Source organism: Helianthus annuus, chromosome 6 (genome assembly GCF_002127325.2).
Source record: "Helianthus annuus cultivar XRQ/B chromosome 6, HanXRQr2.0-SUNRISE, whole genome shotgun sequence".
Classification (NCBI taxonomy): domain Eukaryota; kingdom Viridiplantae; phylum Streptophyta; class Magnoliopsida; order Asterales; family Asteraceae; genus Helianthus; species Helianthus annuus.
In genome coordinates, this window is record NC_035438.2 from 51,040,323 (window position 1) to 51,059,038 (window position 18,716).

An 18,716-nucleotide genomic window follows, 5' to 3' on the forward strand; every position below is an offset into this window, starting at 1 on the left:
ATACATATGAAATTACTAGAGACTAATATTGAGTCTCCAATCATCGATATATGTTTAACCATTTTAAGAAAATATATTATAGACTCAAGATTAGTCCTCACAATACTTGAAACAAACCATATCGGGTATTGAGATTAGAGACTTATATTCAGTCTCTTATATGTTATATTGTCAATTCAGACATTATTAACGAACAATAAGAGGCTGAAAATCAATTTCTAAGATTAAAAGAGGTTAAACTAACATAAGACTATTTATGAAATCTATCGATCGTTAGTAATTGTCGAAACAAGGAAATACAATAATAAATTTTATATGCGTTATAAGTTTAACATAATACATAATATGTCTAAGTCAAGTCTAACAAAATTGCACAAAAGAAGTTCAAATTTCATAAAAAAAGCGTTCGCTAGCATCCAAATCAACTTGCACCAGCAGCATCGTATCAACAACTTGTTTATGCCCAAGTAAAACAAGCCTCTAAAATAAGTTCCTTCGAAATCCAGCCTTATCACATGTCTCTGAAATATATGATAGTCAAATTAGTTAACCAGTTAAGACATAATTGCTTAAAATTACAAAAATTTGTAAATTTCAAGTATTAAACTATTAGTATTCAACAAAAAGTTAAAAGAGTTTTTTTCGAGTTTAATAGGTCGTGTTGATGTAAAACCTCAAAGGACCACCAATTATGAAACCCAAAAAACCCTACCCAAAACCAAGTGTTAACAAAAAAAAAAAACAACCAAAAATGAAACATCATACATTTTAAGTCAATTGCTTGACTCAACTTATACATAATTAAATGAACTAAAATTCACCAAAATTATAGTAACTTTCGTTAAAATAAAAAAATACCTGAGATAAGACATATGCCTTAATCACTGAATCCAAACTGAACTAGAACGAAACTCTATTGAATACTACATGTGTTTCCATCCCTTGTAATTCTAACATTACCTGCAAGCATAATATATATGGATAATGTTATAATGAGGTGAAACAATTCTACTTTTACATGTATAAGAATAGTATTTGTAAAACTTAAAAATCAAAACTCTTACAGAATTTATTGGTTGAACATTACAAATCATCATCGTCAGACTAAACAATTTCAATCTCATGAGGTGCCGGATTGGTTTCTACCACCACAGCAGGCTGCTGGGGGTGATGAGGAGTCTGGAGGGGATGACGAGTAGGTGGTTCTCGCAGTATCAGCGCCGGTGATTTTGGTTATCTTTTGTATTTTTCCCTCTTATTTTGTTTTTAGCTGATGATGGTCTGTACTTAACTTGATATTTGACACATGTGGGGAAAATTGTAAGGGTTAACCGGTTGGATATATATATATATATATATATATATATATATATTATGCTATGATTATGTTTGGTGATGTTGCTAGAATTAGTAATGGGTCGTATTTGGCTGGGAACTGTGGTTGGAGTACTAGTGCGTTTTGGAAGGCATGGAACTAGACAGATGTAGAGCGGCAAGGAAATCAGGGGAGTCTGTTCCATTTGTTGTTGTTGTATTTTTATTTCTATTTTTATTTTCAGTTGTTTGAGTCGTAGTTTCCTGCCTCATTGAGGACAATGAAGGAAATAAGTGTGGGGAGGGGGAAACTGGCGTTTAGTTTAGGTGTCGTGTCATTGTAGTTCAGTCATATTTAAAAAAAAAGAGAAAATAGAAAATGTCCCATAAAGGTTTTCGCATAAAATGGAAAATGATAGGTGTAATTAAATCAGTGGCTTTTCGATTACTATACATATGAGATAATAAATAGTCGGTCACACGTCTAATTTAGGATATGTGGGTAGGCCCAGCCGGTTGAAAGGTTCCTTAGGCTTGATATAAAATAACTTAAAATAGGAGTCTTGTGGGTTCCCGCCTTAGGAGCTATGGTGAAACTGAAACTGTGGAAGGTATAAGAGGTACGTCATAAGTAAGAAACTTATAAGTTTCTCCGATTAAACTGGCACACCTGTTTCTTTTTGTGAAAACAAATCCGAAACAGTGTGGCGCCCGAAAAGAAAAAAAAATCATTCCATCCATCCATTCACCTGAGCACATGTAAAAAAAAAACGTGAAGTTTATGGCATTAACCATGGGGATGGTGACTCGTATGGCGTATGTCCGCTAAACTGATCGTATACAAAAGCATGTAAGCTCGCAATATCATCCATTCTTCCATCATAAAGTTTAATCGGACTAACATAAGAGTTTTTTATATCAGACGGTAGATTTAATATCTTTTAATCTCATAAGCTTGAAACGGGAATAGGTGGAGTCGTAGTCTTTTGAGTGTGGGATCCGTAGATGACTATACACTACTTGAACATAAGGGATCGGAAATAAGGGCTTGGAAACCGGCGGTTGGGTTTAAGTGGACAGTATATTCACAATCGTGGTTAACGTGTGATTAGATTCATTTTAATAAAATAATTGAATATATTGAAAGCCATTTGTTTTAGTTGTGCATGGGGTCATGTTTCTCATTTCCCTTATCATCCTTTACCACCATGAGTGTGTTTTATTTATTATTAACCATTCAAACCTTAAAACCATCATTCCATTAAACCATAGAGAGATTTTACATAGTCCTAAAATTATATTACGCTAGATAAGAAAACACAAGAAGCATTAAACCATGGAGTTCTAGCCTATACTTTATTTTAATTAGCAAAATTTCCAAGAAGCTAGTAGTCTTGGTTAGATATGGCCTTATAGAACTCCTTCTTCCGGGTGTGGATTTCCTCATATGTCGGCGAGCCACTCCTCCACTTCCCTTGGAAGGAGAAAAGAGGGCTCATTAGCGTTAGTTTGAGGAGTTGCGATTTCCACCGGGATCTCTTGTTGGTGCTCTATGGGAGGTTCCGCTGGCAAGTCGTCCCACCCGGTAGGGTTGTTAACTCCGAGTGCCAAGTTCCAATCCTGTTGAGAGAGGACCGGTTCCATCGGGGGTGTTACAAGAATATTTAACCTCTGGTGCAAGGGGTTAATCTCTTGAAAGCTACTCTCGAGTCCCACCGTAAGATCGTTAATACGGTCTATTAAGACCTCCTTTACTGACGTCATTTCGTCGAGAGCCTCCCTTAATGCTATTGCATAATGCACAAGTGTAGCTTCAATGGAGGGCCTCCTTCCTCTTCGGTTGTCTGATGAATGCACGGAAGATGTTTCGCTGTTTTCACTCGACATTCTACGAAAGACAAACTAAAGATAGTTTATTTGCTGAAACAGTAGACTGGACACGGCCCCGTGCTCATTGAGCACGGCCCCGTGTTCATCTTTCTGGAGAGTTTTGAAGCAAGGAAACTTGAGGTTTTAAGTTACTTTCTGAACTTGTGGGGTTTTTTTAGACATTAGTAACTTAAAACAATGTTATACAACATATTTTTACTAAGAGTCCTTGAACAAAACTCATCAATCCCTACCACAAAGCTTGAAAATTCAAACTTTAATGGAGGTTCTTGGAGAAAGATGAAGAAGAAGGAAATGGTTAAAAGAGGAAAGGACAAGATGGGTTGTTGGAACCTTCTTTTAGAACTTACCTAGGATAGTTGAGAGAAGATTCCTCCAAATCTCTGTCCCAAGTTGGTCCAAATGTGCAGAATTCTTGGCTACATTTATAGAAAACGACAGCATCCTGGACACGGCCCCGTGTTCAGTGGGCACGGCCCCGTGTGCAGATGGAATTCTGACACAGTTTGTCTGTATTCTGACGTAAGGATCAGAAGGGAATCTTTTGGTGGGCACAGTGACGTGTTGACTGGACACGGCCCCGTGTCGAGAGACTGTTTTATGAAGTTTGTCTTATTTTTAAGGAACTTAATAGTATCGGGTAGCTCCTGACTGGTTGGAACAACCCCCAAGTGCCTAAGATACCTTAATTGTCCCAGACTAAGGCGAGAACGCAAGAGGTTGTCGGTGAGGGTAATTCCTATTTTCATTCTAGGTGGACAAGTCCAACCCTTTCCCGGGCTCTCGTTAAAGAAGGTATATGCCAAATCGCTCAGGTCTATGTATGCACCGAACGAAGTCGATGGAGAGTCCTTCACAGCACAATCGGCACAGGGACGACTATCGTCCAAGTCTTCGCTAGGTATGAAGGTATTTTTGGAAGCAACGAGGTTGTTGGAATGCGATCCCAACATTTCTTCATGGTCTTCGTCTTGGGGAGGATCAATGAAATCCTTCCTAAGCTCTTTCGACCAATTTAAAATTAGCTCTTCTAGTTGAAATAACTCGTCAAGTAGCATTTCTCCTAGAATATCTGGCTGGGCGCATTCGAGGGAGAGATAGTGATTATTTTTACTTTCGCCCCTCTTAAGGTTATAAGGAGTCGGTGGGTCTATGTAGTGGGGCCTATAATTTAGAAAGTAACATTCTAATTCTTTATGTTCGCTTCCACATAATTGACACCACGTACCATAAGAGTGCCGAAAGTAAAAAGAATTACCATCACTCATGTTTGTGTCAGAAATTACCAACCGCCGGGATCTAACGGTTCTGTTTTCAGTAAGTGAATCTTGGGCACAGGGGCGTGTTGAGTGGGCACGGCCCCGTGTTCAGCTTACTGTCTGACTTAAAACAGGATTGCCAGTTCCAATGATTAGGCACGGGGGCGTGTTCAGCAGGCACGGCCCGTGCTGAGCTCTGCAGAAGCTGAAAAACTAAGAAAATCCTAAAAAATTAAAAAGAAAAATAAAAATATAATTAGGCCGTTGATTCCTAACTTTCTTAAAATCCTTGTGTCCCCGGCAGCGACGCCAAAAACTTGATGCGTGTGTAGTGTAATATATTTTAGATGTATATTTTAAGCCCTTTTTACACTTTTAGCCAAGTTTTAAATTTATAAAACACGATATTTACTAACACTAAACACACATATGGGCAAGTGCACCCATCGTGGACGTAGTATAGTATTGGTAAGATACCGAGGTCGTCCAAGGACACAAGAGCTTTTAGTACCGGTTTATCCTCAACGTCTAACAAAATCAAAATGTTAGAAAATATTTTTAAACTAAGAAAATAAAAACTAACTAAATGCTGAAAATAAAATAAAAATAAAAAACAGATAGACAAGATGAATCACTTGGATCCGACTCGTGTATTAGTATAACCTTTGATTATTTTCGCACTTTTGCACTTGTTTAAGAGATTATCTTAGTTATTGTAGTAGGCCCCTCTTTTGAAGGCGACGTTACCCTCAACCCAGTAGTTTGAGTCAGCAAGGATACAATCCTAAAGGGTCGGATTATTGAAAGATAATGAATTAAGTTATTAATGCAAATTATGGTAGGCCCCTCTTTTGGAGGTGACGTTACCCTCGACTAAGTAGTCTGAGTCAGCAGGGATACAGTCCTAAATAGCCGGGTTATAGTATTAATAGTAGTTAACTTATGAGGGGGTCAAAGAGTTTGGATCCCCGCCATCCAATACCTATGGGCATTGAAGGAGATCCTACTAAATTTGACCCAGGTCCCTTGCAGGACCTCTAAACGCTGAACAAGGGCAAGACCCTTACCAAACCGTTCCCTTAACCCCCGACCAGGTAGCCAACATACCTCCATATAGACCGTGGAGATATGAATGGTGAAAATCTTTTATTTTATATAGACAGTAAAATAATCCCCAATACACCACAGACAAACGATAAGAAAGAATCACCTTCAACATAAGCAACTAGTTATTAAAGTCATTAATACAAAACCAAATAAAAAGTGCAAAAGATTAAAAATAAAAAGTATTATACTAAACACTTGTCTTCACCAAGTGATGTAAGAGACTTAGGCAAACATGGCCTTGATTGTCAAGAACTCTTACGATCAATCTTGGATCCCGAGACGACTCACACACTCTATGATGGACAATGGATGATGGTGGTGGATGATGGTGTTATGGTGGTGGTGGGTGGTGGATGAAGTGTGAGAGATGTGGTGTGCCAAGGGATGAGTTGCAATGAAACCAAGCACTCCTATTTATAGGCTGAACAGAAGGCTGGGCACGGCCCCGTGTCCGCTGGGCACGGCCCCGTGTCCGCTGGGCACGGCCCCGTGCCTGTCTGACACTCTCTCTCTTCATTAATTGTAATTCGCAATTACAATTAATGCGCCTGCAGTACATTCGCCACGCCTCCGTGTTCACTGGGCACGGCCCCGTGGTGGGCAATAGAAGATTCTACTGGTTTGTCTTTTATGCTGCTTCTTGGGCACGGCCCCGTGCTGGCTGAGCACGGGGCGTGTTCAGTCTTCTGCCTTCTCTATTTTGCTTGGGAGGATGCTATCGAGAGGTCGGGCAATCCACTTATGTTCCTTTTCTTGTATTTATGTTAGATTTAGCTGTCTTTTTGCTTCTTTTGTTAATTTGAGCTCATTTAATCCTGAAAATACAAAAGGAAGACAAAAAACACTCTTTTTCCAACATTAGTACTTAAAAAGGGTTAGTTTATGCCTCATTTGATGTAATTTATATGTTGCATTTTACACACATCACTATCCATCACAAAAATTTCCCTTCCACGGCGAATGTTCCATTCTCGGATAGCAAGGTCCACCTCTTGTTTTGACTTGAAATACATGCCGAGACGTATCTGTTTTACTTTTGGATTCCATACGTCCATTGGATTATCTTCATAATCCGGACACATGTAATCCCTAAGTTCCTCGTCCTCGTCTGGGTCGTCATGTGTCCCTGGAATGATAGGCCTCGGCTGAGCCAGGGTCAACTCAGTGTGTTGGTTGACTGCAGCCTCGTCGTCAGAAGTACCATCGTCGGATGGTGGTGCCTCTTCACTTTCAGAACTTTCTTCGGTGCTGCAACTTTCCGAATCATCAAAACCGTCATTATTGTTGTCACCCACCAGAAACTGGGGGGACGAACCTACTATGTTATCAACAGGAGGCATCAAGTGGTGTTCTTGAGTTGTTTGCCCGTATCCCTCGTCATCTTCATCAGAATCTTGGGTGTCAACAACATTACGTTGTGTAATGTCATGCAGAAGGTTTGTGAAACTCATGTGTTGGACAGGATTGACTGCCTCCCACTGAACATAGATCTCGGCAATGAAGTTGCCATCCGATACTTCGGCTAAATAGTTCATTGTTTCAACACCATCATCGTTGAAAATTTTTGTTGTCTGAGATATGCCCTGAAACGTGTACCCTAGTAACAATGAAAGGCGCACCGATTCTTTCTGTAGTTGAACATGATTACAGATTGAATCCACCAATTGGTCATACGACGATTTATATCGCATAAGGAAAGAGGTTGTTAGCATGGATTGGTCAAACTGAACAGCCCCGTTAACAAAGGAAAACACACCACCCCAATATAGTCTTACGAGGTATGGCCGAAAAGAATCCATGAACTAAGAAAGTGAAATGTTAAGAAATGTTAAGGATGAATGGGTTGTGTAAGCTGGATTTCGTTTAGTATCTATCTGTTTTAAGGAAAGTTATTGTGGGTTGAGAACCTAATACAACTAGTATTTATAGTGTTGGAGTAACAAGATAGTTGGTGGAGCCCACCATCTTCTGGATTAATACACATATAATAATATTTTTTTAATATTCTAAAAAGTAAAAATGGTAGTTCTCTTAAAACAACTTTAAATACATTGAAATGGTTATTCGTTTCAACTACTCAGTTAGTCAGATTTTATTATTCGTTTGAAGTGGTTCTAATTTTTTGTTTGAACCATCATTGAAATTAGGTTTACAACAAGGCATGATACAACACAAAATTTAAAAAGGTTATTTATTTGGTAATTCAACAACATTACAACATTACAATAGGATCTATCAAACTCGCAAATTACATAAATGTAGTACTATTTTAATTACATACAGGCATAAATACAACGTTCACTTCATACTATTTTAACAAATCATTTCTAATTGCAAGACTGTTTGTCGGGCTTCCAATTAGAAGTAAAATACAGTGAATCTAAACCCGTCCCATTTCTTCGTATATCGAGCTTCCTGATGCAACTTTTTATGCGAAGGAAATGAGAGGTCGAAGGTTAAGGATGCTGAGAATTCTGCAACCTCGGTGATGTTCGGCGAACAACATTACAATAGGATCTAAATCTCATACCGAAAATGGGGCTGATTCCCCCACCAAAAGTTGCAGAATAATTTACGGGAGGAGGTGGTAGATGAGAGATGTCTCAGCGTCTGCTAAGTCTTTCATAAGACTTAATAGCAGACGTTGACGCATCCACAGCAGCAGATTTCATTATCTTCGTACACCTTACGGGAGGAGATGGTAGATGAGAATAATCTTTCACCTCCACACAAGATCTTCCCACTTGATATACGAAAATTAAAACTAAGAAAAACATCATGATGAATGAGGTCCCGAATGATCCAAGAGAATCATCATACATTGACCAAATTTTCCTATCGGCAGAAATATCAACCAACGAACATTTTTTATAAAGAAGATCATACATACAGAATTAAAATTTCAACATTAAATTTTTTTAACAAAGACAGTAGTAGTATGTTATTCACAAATTTCATATTTTTTTAACAAAGAAATATCAACATACGAATTGTTGTGTGCATTTGTTATGTAATCGACACAGAACATTTCAAATTTCATGTGATGGTAAGACCTATTTGAATTTAAAACTTACTGATGCACAATTTAACAAGAAAGTGATATGAAACCGCGACCTTTAACAAGATTGTTATATCATTCAGCGACCTTAAACAAGAATGCAGAACCATACAGCGACTTTTAACAACCTTGTTATATGAAACAGCAACCTTTATCAAGCTTGTAGTATGAAACAGCGACCTTTAACAAGGTTTGCAGATGAAACAGCGACCTTTATCAAGCTTGAGATATCAAACAGCGACCTTTAAAAGGTTGAGATATCAAACAGCGACCTTTAATATCATTCAGAACTTGATTCAGCTTTTGTAGAGACTTCTGTTTTTTTGCAGGAAAAGCCATACAAGGTCGCTATATGATTTTGCAACCTACCTAAAGATGTAAACAATATTGTACAACACCTAATGGCACTCTTTTGTGGTTCAAACCACCTACTATTGCAAAAAATTCGGGAGGGGCGCCCGACCCGCCGAATTTTTCGCTCAGTAGTGTTGTACATGTAGTTTTCGTATAGAGGTTTTTGGGTATATACGTTTTCGACCCCCGGTTCTATAGAATTTTTTGGGTATATTCGTTTTCGACCCCCCGACGAAAACTTCAAGCTTCGCCACTGAATGGGAAGAAGAGTTCAAAAGTTTATATATGGCATAACATAACAAAACAAATTCATATTGCATAATTTATTTTCATTTTTCCTTATATAATTCATATTCATTTTACCATAATAAAACAAAGTACTAGAAAAAACATGCATCCTAACTTATATCATAAGGAAAGAGTAAGAACATGGAGTTTTACGACAAATTACACGACCACGTGTCGCTCTCTCAGGTTCCCATGCGGATACCTGTCCATCACCGGTTCAGAGTGAAAACCCACGTACTACCGTCGCATCTTCTTCACACATTACCCAATTTTGAATTTAGGGTTTCAATTTCACAACATGAAGGCACCTTTTTGACGCTTCTATACATACCGGTCAGTTCTTGTGCTCCAATTCTTTCAATAATACATCTTTTTTTAATATTTCACTAATCCAAACTCATAATATGTTTTGTATATCTTAAATCTTCATACAATCAAAGGTTCCATGTTGATTAAATTCTAGTGACAAAATCAGGGAAAATCAAATATATAAATTAGATAATAGTAGACGGACGGGTACGGAAAAACACACAAACTAGTAATTACGTAACATGTTATTTTTTTAAATTAAAAAATATGTAGAAATTCTTTTAAAAAATATTAACGTATAAAAAAGTTATTGTCATTTAAAAACTAAAAACGTGAAAGTTGATTACAAATCAACAATATATTTTAAATTGTATCATACGTTTTAAAAGTTCTAGTTCCTGACACTCTTCAAATTACTTAAAATATCTTAAAATTATGTAAAATGATTCTTTTGTCGTGTTTTAATATATTATACTATAGTACAGATATACATACTTACTTAAGTTCCAATGTTTTTGTAGATTGAATATGTCAGAGCCTTAAAAGTTTTAGAATTTAAGCATATTGAATTGCATATTGCAGAAGTTTGAGAAAGATGTTAGCAGATTTAGGGATGAATTCTTTTGATGAGAGTACAGAGAGACATTACCACACATTAGCCATTATTATTGCAGCATGCTTTGTCCTTGTAGCCTTGATTCTATCATCTGTTACCATTATTCAGCATCTCAAATTTTATACCAATCCTGAGGTAATTATTACTATGTTTCATATGTTCCTCCAACTTGCATTTTATTTTTTTGGAAATTTTTCGTCCTATATATGTTTCCACAGGAGCAGAAATGGATTGTTGCAGTTCTCCTTATGGTTCCGATCTATGCCACCGAGTCGGTACGTATCCAAACTTTATATGTAGGTAGCCTTCATGTGTTTTTATCAATACCGCGATCCCAAGAGTCGGGCCAACCACATAGGGGTCATTAGGTAACACTCCAGACAGAGCGAAAGTTATGCCCGTTCTAAGTTTGGCCCACTTGCTTTTATCTTGTTGGTCTAAATAAGAATCCGATAATTTTTGTATTAGCTTCGTATAACATACAAACGACAAAGGTGAGAAGTGATGAATCAAGGTTTTGTTGTTGGTCAGCTTTTTTCCTTGTGGAAACCGGTGTTTGCGCTTGCTTGCGACATTTTAAGAAGTTGCTATGAAGCATTTGCGCTTTATTCATTTGGAAGTTATTTGATCGCCTGTCTAGGTAAGGAGCGTTGTTATTTAGGTACACACATGTTAATTAAACCCATTTAGTCATGGGAATCTTATTATCTTTAGGTGGTGAAAGAAGAGTTGTTGAATTACTTGAAAATGAGAAAGAAGCACTGCTGAGAAAGCCATTGCTAGACGGAAAGGATTTGAAACCAGACTTGAATAGAACGTCATTATGCAAATTCTTCAGACAACCGCGTGTTCTTGGGGAAAGATTGTTACAAATAGAGAAATTTGGACTAGTACAATATGTTAGTTACAACCCCATCTCCTAACTAAAATATATATAAGTATTGTGAAATTTTTAAGTAGCCAACTGTGAGGACCGTATAAACACTTTTACCTATTGTTTTAACTATGATACATCCATAAGTATAACCTCCTCTTTTTCCTCTCAAAGCTATATTGGCAGTGCACTACGTACAAGTGTTTATGTGGTTCTCATAGTTCTCTACTTAAAATTGGATTTGTATTGAACACGCCCCATCATGACTGATACATTATAATATTATATTCTTTCCATGTGTATTTCAGATGATTTTGAAGACGTTATGTTCGTTTTTGGCAATGGTATTGGAGCTTTTGGGTGTATACGGTGATGGCGAGTTCAAAGGGTACTACGGGTATGTATTTGACCGAATTTTCTAACTAAAATCTCCATAAATTTATGCTAATTTTCCAAAACATATAACAGTGGCCTGATTGCAGGTACCCGTATATTGCTTTCATAATAAACTGCAGCCAGATGTGGGCCTTATACTGCCTGGTGAAATTCTACCATGTGACTCGTGAAAGACTTCAACCAATAAGACCTCTCGCAAAATTCATTAGTTTTAAAGCCATTGTTTTTGCGACTTGGTGGCAAGGTGTCGGTATCGCATTGTTATGTTACCTTGAAGTTCTGCCTAACAAGGGCAGATTTCAAACTGAGTTACAGGACTTTTTGATATGTGTTGAAGTACGGTTTCTTTGCTACAACTCAAAAACTACTTTTGGGTAATATGAGTAGTACAGAGTTGTTCGATATTTTAACTATTTTTTTTTTTTTTCCGGCAGATGGCAATTGCTGCGGTAGCTCATATTTTTGTGTTCTCAGCAAAACCGTACCATTTTTTGCCTGTATCCGAGTATGGAAATATATCCACCAACACAATTAAAGAAGTAGTGAAAGTAGAGGAAGGTGATGAAGAAAAACCAGCTGTGATCGAAAAAACAGAAACAAAGGTCGAGGCTCCCGGAACAAGTGTGAAAGAAAGCGTGCAGGAGATGGTTGTTGAAGGCAGTCAGCATGTAAGTGTTGCAAAAGATAAACCCAATTTAGAAAAGAATATCCTTATATATCTACTGGTGTTTGTAGGTTGTTGATGATGTTAAACTGACAATAAATCAAGCAATTAAACCTGTCGGGAAAGGTATGACGAAGATTCAAGAAACAATCCGTCATTTATCGGTTGGTGACGATAGTGAGAAATCAGAAGTTGAGGTTGATGAATACGAACAAGATGTTACAAAAATCGCGTCTGATGGGTCAGCTGATGATGACAATGAAAAACTCGAAGTAAGAGTCGAAAAAAACAAAGAAGTTTCGAGAAATAGAACTCTAGAAACTGAAGAAGTAAGTGTTGAGGAATATAAACATGAATAAGAAACAGTTGACTGTATATAAGTTCTTTTTAACATGCCGATCGATTCCTTATTCACTTATTCCACACTTTTCAATATTTACAATACAGATCGTCAGATCGTGTCCCACTGTTTTCGTACATGTTATCCTGTATTCTTTTTAACAAATTCGTATACGATCCTGCTTTTTCACCATAGCACACCATAAAAAATAGCTTCAATGTCATTCACAGCAGGCGGAACAGGTCAAAAAACCACATGTTTGGGTCAACACAACCGAACATTGGTTGTTGATTCTAGAACAAGCTTGAATGCAACACATACAACAGCATTTGCTAAACACATCTGCACAGCAATTACCCGTCGCGCTCACAATCTTGTCTGTTTGACTGGGTGCCCGCACAAAACGTGGAGGGATGTTTTCAAATGTTGCAACCATGTTGCCAAACCCGAGACCCAAGTGATGCAACGTGTATATCTTTTCGGTTTTCAGGCCTTCTTGATCAGGTTTCTTTTTCCCCTACAGGTGGTATGTATACAACATCTGTAATCTTAATTTTTACTCAAAAAAAATGACCAAATGAATAACAGTTTGCGAAGAATACCTGTTTTTTTCCGGTTTTTCCAGATTTGGAAGGTTTATAATGTGGTTCTGTCTTTAACATGATCATATGTGTGTATTCCGACACGGTACCTGTCTCTAGGCTGATCTTTGCTACCTGCTCACAAAACACTAATTTTAATGTGCCATTTTATCGCGTGTATTTTAGCTCAACAACATATTTGTTGAAGCTTATTGAATCTAGAGTCTAAAGGTTGTTTTTTGTTACAACTGACCTTCTCCTCAAGCTCTTTATCTTCTGAGAACCATGCCTGTGTCGTATATGATTCGATCTGATTCTTTGCCAGCATCTGATTGACCATAATGTTAACATGGTTTCAATCTCTCTGTTTGGGACAGTTTAAAGGCGGTCTGTTTTTGACGGTATTTAGGTCAAGATCCTTAGTTTCAGTTTTTTTATCATCGCACTGCTAAATTTAAAACTGAACCTAACCTAACCTAACCGCTGCGAATGGTTTGACACGGTTTGGGCTTATTGGGTCTTTATGGTACAAAAAGTTGCATCAAACTTGATCAAAATAAAATTTGATTATGTTTCAGTTGAGACTTATAACTGACTCCATGTATAGTATTGCTAAATCAAAGCCAATCTTATTCAACTTAAAATAATTAAAGGCCGAGGGAAGATATAAAAAGCTGCATAATCCAAAGCTCCATGGAATAAAGTAAACCGGACCTTCTGCCATTGGCGCAGCTTAGAGGGGGGGGGGGGGGACCCCGAACTTTTCGCTCAGTATTGTAATATATGTGGTTTTCGTATAGAAAATTTTGGGTAATACGTTTTCAACCCCCTGGTTCTATAGAAATTTTTGGGTATATACGTTTTCGACCCCCGTCGGAAATCTCAAGCTTCGCCACTGCTTTCTGGGACGGTTTAGAAGTCGTAAACAGACCGAGCAAACAGGAAAAAAGATTTTAAATCGACCACAAAACTAAACTGATGACTGGTTTGGACGATTTCACGTTTCAAGTCGAACCATGAACATCCATACCTTTTCAAGTGGTATGTCATTTGTGTGTTGTACTTCTATGTCAATAGTGAAGTTACTCATATCAGCAATGGTGCCCTTAGCTTCCAGTTTTTCTGGGAATTTGCCCTTGTATCTCCCTGATATGATCAATGGTCTATTATAACAAAGATCTGGAATGGTTGAAGGGTAAATCTGTGAAAAATGATACGAGTGAAATTGTGGAACTGTAATCTCAAACCAGGAAAAAAGGGAGGTGCATAAACATACTTCCAGATCATCTGGACCATCAATTAAAATGTTTGTCATTATTAAAGAAGAAGCTTTAGAAGCCCACATTTGCATTCGAGTTTCAATCGAATCTGATCAAACACATGTCCAACAATAGTCATCAGTGGCTTCTCGTGTATCTCTTGTTAAAAAGAAACCAAAACTTCTTAAAGCATATAAAGATCAGCGTCGTGTAATGGCAAACATGTTTTATAGACACCACCTTAAAATGGAAACATATGTAGAAAATAATTAATTACCCGCGTCATAAGAGGCATCATAATGTCCCCTGCTCATCATCGCTAGCATTCGCAAGAAGTAATGATTGCAGAATGAACCTGCAAGTAATCAAGGAGGCAAGATACATTTCTAAACTCAAGAACAAGATGCATATTTTCTGTTATTTGTCCAGGATCAAAAGAAATACCTATACCAAACGTGTGAATACGAGGAAACAATGCTGATCCTTTGTTTTTTTGTTGCTTCTGCATAACTTCACAGATCTGTCTTTCATTTTCAGTGGCGCCATCAGTGATAAAGAAAACCATTGGAATTGACTTGCTGGTCCCTGAGAACAATTCTAGCGCCTGAAAATCATACAAATCAGTGAACAAAGGCAACACTCGAAATGAAACATCTTTAACATTATGGACAAACCCAACATATTAACAAACGATAACCTGATCTAAAGCGATTGACATGTTTGTACCCCCACTCGCGATGAAATTCGTGTCAATCCACTCGTTTGCTTTTTTGAGTGACTCATTAGTCGCTAACTCTAAAGTTGATGAATACAAGTGAGTCTGGTCGTTGAATGCCATTATACCGAAAAAATCATCTGGCTCTAGCTTTGAGAGTGCTGCAATCAGTGCATTCTTTGTAAGCTCAATTGTGTTCCCTTGCATGCTTTCACTTACATCAACAATAAAAACCGCTTCTTTCCTGAACACCTATCGTATAAGTTGCAGACGTTAGCATTTAATACATATAACTTTAATTGGCAACTATACAAACTTAAGTGGCTATATGCAAAATTAACACATGTAAGAACCAACCTTTCTTCTCTTATCAGGGTATGCGAAAAGATACAAGGAAAACATGTCTCTTTGATCAATACTTTGCGGTGATGGAGACTTCAAAAGGACACTACCAAATAGATTGGTTGTAAAAGCCTGAAACATATTGATGACCATATCAGTTCAACTGTAAACTCCATCATCGAACTTATATATCCAAAATTTTAATATGATAATCTTACATGGTATTTGAAGATGAAATCTGTACTCGACCATGTAAGAACAAGTGTTTCATACAATAAATCCAACTTCCCTGGTTCTCGCTTTCGTTCCTGGAGGACAACAAATATCTCACTTGGTTATTACTGTTCAATGGTAAGACTAAAGAACAATGAATTAATCAAAGATCAGTCAAAAATCCACCTTTAGAGGATGACTAGTTGTCTTACACGCAATATCGGTAGTCAGGCCACAGTTAACCTTCAGTTGTATCCTTTCCTTTTTGGGGTGTTTCTTTGAAGCAGGAGTAACATACTCTGGGAAGCTATAAGGTACATTCAATATGAACTCACCATCTTTATAAATCACCTTTTGTGTCCATCTAACTTTGACGGAAAGATTTGAACCGCCATCAACCTACAAAAGGTCATGAAACTCCAACAATATTAAGCCATATTATTATTGGCGGAACCAGAACTTCTTTATTGGGGGGGTCATCATAAGGCTCTCATATCAACTGGCTACAAATAGAGGGTCAAAATCATGTTTTTTCTAGAAAAATCTCATATTTTATACATAAAAAATCACAAATTCCCGTGGCCAGGACGTCAGTAGACCCTCTTGCCCCCCCTGGTTTTGTCCAGTGATTATATAAAGAAAACCCCTAAGATCTGTGTTTTATACATCTTTTAACCTGTGGTATTGTCAAAGTAAATATGTGTGGTTTCAGAAGACCTCCATCTTCGACTACGGCTGCACTTTCTTCCTCACCATTTTCATCCACAACTAGTTTAGTCGAATATGATTTTCTTGCTACTTCAACCTCCGCACCTAGAATTGAACCCTGTTAGCCAAATGATACATAAACTAAGTTCAAACTCTACAAAGAACCACAAAATTCAAACAATGTGAACTCAAACAAGATCTTTATAAAGTTTTTTACACCCCAAGTCTCTATTTCACATGTGAAATTATGCATTAACTAAAGTTGTATGGAACCCTAGTGTCTATTTCACATGTGAAACTATGAATAAACCAATCCGAATTCCAAAACTTACCTCTTCACCCATAGGAATCGCAACACGACAACTACAATCCGCGTCTCCCATGACACAATGCACCCGCCACGAGCCACTCATCGTGACAAACGCCGTATCCAAATAACACTCCACCTCAAAAGAAATATCATTCATCTGAAGCGGGATCAACGCAGGCGGATCACACCTACCGTGCACATGAGGCTGATAACTCGGCATATCCGGATTATCCACAATCGCCGGATTATAAATAACCGCATAAACCATAGGAGACGTAGGGTACAACGATTTCGTAGCTTTCTCCATCGGTGTCACCGGTTTTGGGGCCACCACCGAGCGGTCATTACCGTAGTATATACGTTTCGCTAGCCTGAGGCCGTCTCGGACCCCCGTGGTGAAGTCATCGTCGTTGTTGTACATTATGGATATAGTTGACTTGCAGGGTCAACGACGGGAGATTAGGGTTTCTGGGCGGAGGTGGTGCATGCTATTGTGCGCTGAATTTTTTGTTTTTGTTTTATAATTTTTGTCTTGATTTTAGGGTTGTTAGCCGGCGATGTTTTGGGTGGTGATTGTCACCGGAGAAAGTGACGGGAATCCAACGGTGTATTGTGATGCATGAAACGAATATTGTGTGTTTTTTCTTGTAAACGAGCCAGATTTTGAATTATAGTTATTATTATTGTATATTTATGATACTAGTCCTTTGGTTAATGGTAGATGATCATGATTTGCTCTTTTTTTCAATTACTTTTGCATTTTAGAATTTTGATCTAGATGTGTTTGCTTGAAAAATATTTTGAAATGTAATACATAAACTAAATTGTCATTTGTGTGATCATTTAAAGTAGTGATAAGTTTGGATTGAATGAACCGGTACCAAAATTATCGATTATGAAAATCGTTAAAATGGGGAACCGATACTAGTATAAAAAATGTCTAGTACAATACAATATTTAAAGGTAAAAATCATAAAAATGTATGTATCGAAACGAAAGTACCATCCTGAAAACGCTATAAGGTGGGTACCGAATTGGTACCGAAAATGATTTTGTACAGTAAATTCGATACTTAGTCCTTTGCATTAACCTTCATCCAATTTTTTAGTTAATGCAATCCATTTGCAACGCACGTGAAGGTAGAGGTGTACAAAAAACCGGTTTTAGAACCGTAACCGGAAAAAAAAACCGAAACCAGTTTTTTTAAAACCGGTTTTAGAACAGAACCGAACCGACAGTTGGTGACTGGTTACTATTCTTGATCTGAAAAACCGGTTTTTTTTTTTTTTTTTTTTTTGGCAAAAACTGGTTAAAAACCGATCCCAACCAGTTACACCGGTTACTGCTTTGGACCTGAAAAATCGGTTAGTAACCGAAACCGATTATTAAAAAAACTAGTTTTTTGTTTTGGATGAAAAAACCGGTTCGATTAAAAACCGGACCGGTTAAAAAAAACGATTTGTACACCTCTACATGAAGGTACCGAGGTAAGTCCCCCTCACACCCCCCCCCCCTATTTAGGGCCAGTATGGCAACTTCTAAATAGTTAAGTACTGAACCAGTAAGATGTCTGAACCATTAAGTGTTGAACTAGTAAGAGGTCTGAACCATTAAGAGTCAGTATATTGCTTAACCGTTCAGAGGCAAATGTCTGTCCAATTTAGATTATAGGTCTTAACCATTCAGACTCAGTATAATGCTTAACCATTCAGAGACAAATGTCTGAACCATTCAGATATCTACTCGCGAAACAAACAGTCTGAACCATTAAGTGTTAAACCAGTAAGAAGTCTGAATCATTAAGAGCTCCTTTAAGAGCTAAACAAACAACCCCTTAAGCTTCTAAGTACCCAGGTGGAATAAGTGGGGAAGTTACATTAGTACCCTCACGTGCTTAACACATGGTTTGAACTAATTTAGAAGCTAGATGGGGTTAGTTGTCACAACCCCCGACCCCTATCCCGGGAGCGGGCGGCCGTGAGCCAGTTTCAGTGGTATCGGTGTTTATTAATTTGGCAGCGGAAAGTTTCATCAGGACCGTAGTTAGGAAATATGTTATCAGAGTTAAACACCAAATATTTATATTAAAGAAATGGGATAAAACACAAGTTTTTCTGAT

General features: G+C 37.7%; 2 protein-coding genes across 4 annotated transcripts; one reads left to right on the plus strand and one right to left on the minus strand.

The window, feature by feature from the left end:
• Positions 1–9,414: 9,414 nt before the first annotated feature.
• On the plus strand, positions 9,415–12,547 carry LOC110865457 (protein LAZ1 homolog 2). 2 transcript variants are annotated; one of them, XM_022114711.2, is made up of 9 exons: positions 9,415–9,603; positions 10,101–10,330; positions 10,414–10,470; positions 10,727–10,835; positions 10,910–11,094; positions 11,378–11,466; positions 11,552–11,801; positions 11,900–12,133; positions 12,201–12,547. In XM_022114711.2, exons 2-9 carry the CDS (start codon positions 10,175–10,177, stop codon positions 12,486–12,488), a joined length of 1,368 nt encoding a protein of 455 aa, XP_021970403.1. In that variant the 5' UTR covers positions 9,415–9,603; positions 10,101–10,174; the 3' UTR covers positions 12,489–12,547. The 2 variants fall into 2 exon arrangements, with proteins under 2 accessions (XP_021970403.1, XP_035830636.1); XM_035974743.1 differs by having other exon boundaries at positions 9,440–9,603; positions 10,162–10,330.
• Positions 12,486–17,228, minus strand: LOC110865456. Of its 2 annotated transcripts, XM_022114710.2 has the most exons (13): positions 16,620–17,228; positions 16,256–16,405; positions 15,766–15,978; positions 15,585–15,674; positions 15,382–15,498; positions 15,007–15,276; positions 14,754–14,913; positions 14,587–14,664; positions 14,327–14,418; positions 14,081–14,251; positions 13,304–13,378; positions 13,072–13,185; positions 12,486–12,986 (listed from the first exon to the last, which is right to left on the minus strand). In XM_022114710.2, exons 1-13 carry the CDS (start codon positions 17,016–17,018, stop codon positions 12,690–12,692), a joined length of 2,226 nt encoding a protein of 741 aa, XP_021970402.1. In that variant the 5' UTR covers positions 17,019–17,228; the 3' UTR covers positions 12,486–12,689. The 2 variants fall into 2 exon arrangements, with proteins under 2 accessions (XP_021970402.1, XP_035830635.1); XM_035974742.1 differs by lacking the exon at positions 14,327–14,418 and having other exon boundaries at positions 14,081–14,196.
• Positions 17,229–18,716: the final 1,488 nt, after the last annotated feature.

What these genes read in the sequence shown, in the direction of transcription:
- LOC110865457 (XM_022114711.2), top strand. Translation starts at nt 10,175, where the DNA reads ATGTTAGCAGATTTAGGGATGAATTCTTTTGATGAGAGTACAGAGAGA. An exon ending in TTATTTGATCGCCTGTCTAG is followed by an intron (nt 10,836 to 10,909) that starts GTAAGGAGCGTT and finishes TATTATCTTTAG; the next exon opens with GTGGTGAAAGAAGAGTTGTT. An exon ending in ACTTTTTGATATGTGTTGAA is followed by an intron (nt 11,802 to 11,899) that starts GTACGGTTTCTT and finishes TTTTTCCGGCAG; the next exon opens with ATGGCAATTGCTGCGGTAGC.
- LOC110865456 (XM_022114710.2), bottom strand. Translation starts at nt 17,018, where the DNA reads ATGTACAACAACGACGATGACTTCACCACGGGGGTCCGAGACGGCCTC. An exon ending in CAACTAGTCATCCTCTAAAG is followed by an intron (nt 15,675 to 15,765) that starts GTGGATTTTTGA and finishes GTTGTCCTCCAG; the next exon opens with GAACGAAAGCGAGAACCAGG. An exon ending in TATTCACACGTTTGGTATAG is followed by an intron (nt 14,665 to 14,753) that starts GTATTTCTTTTG and finishes GATTACTTGCAG; the next exon opens with GTTCATTCTGCAATCATTAC.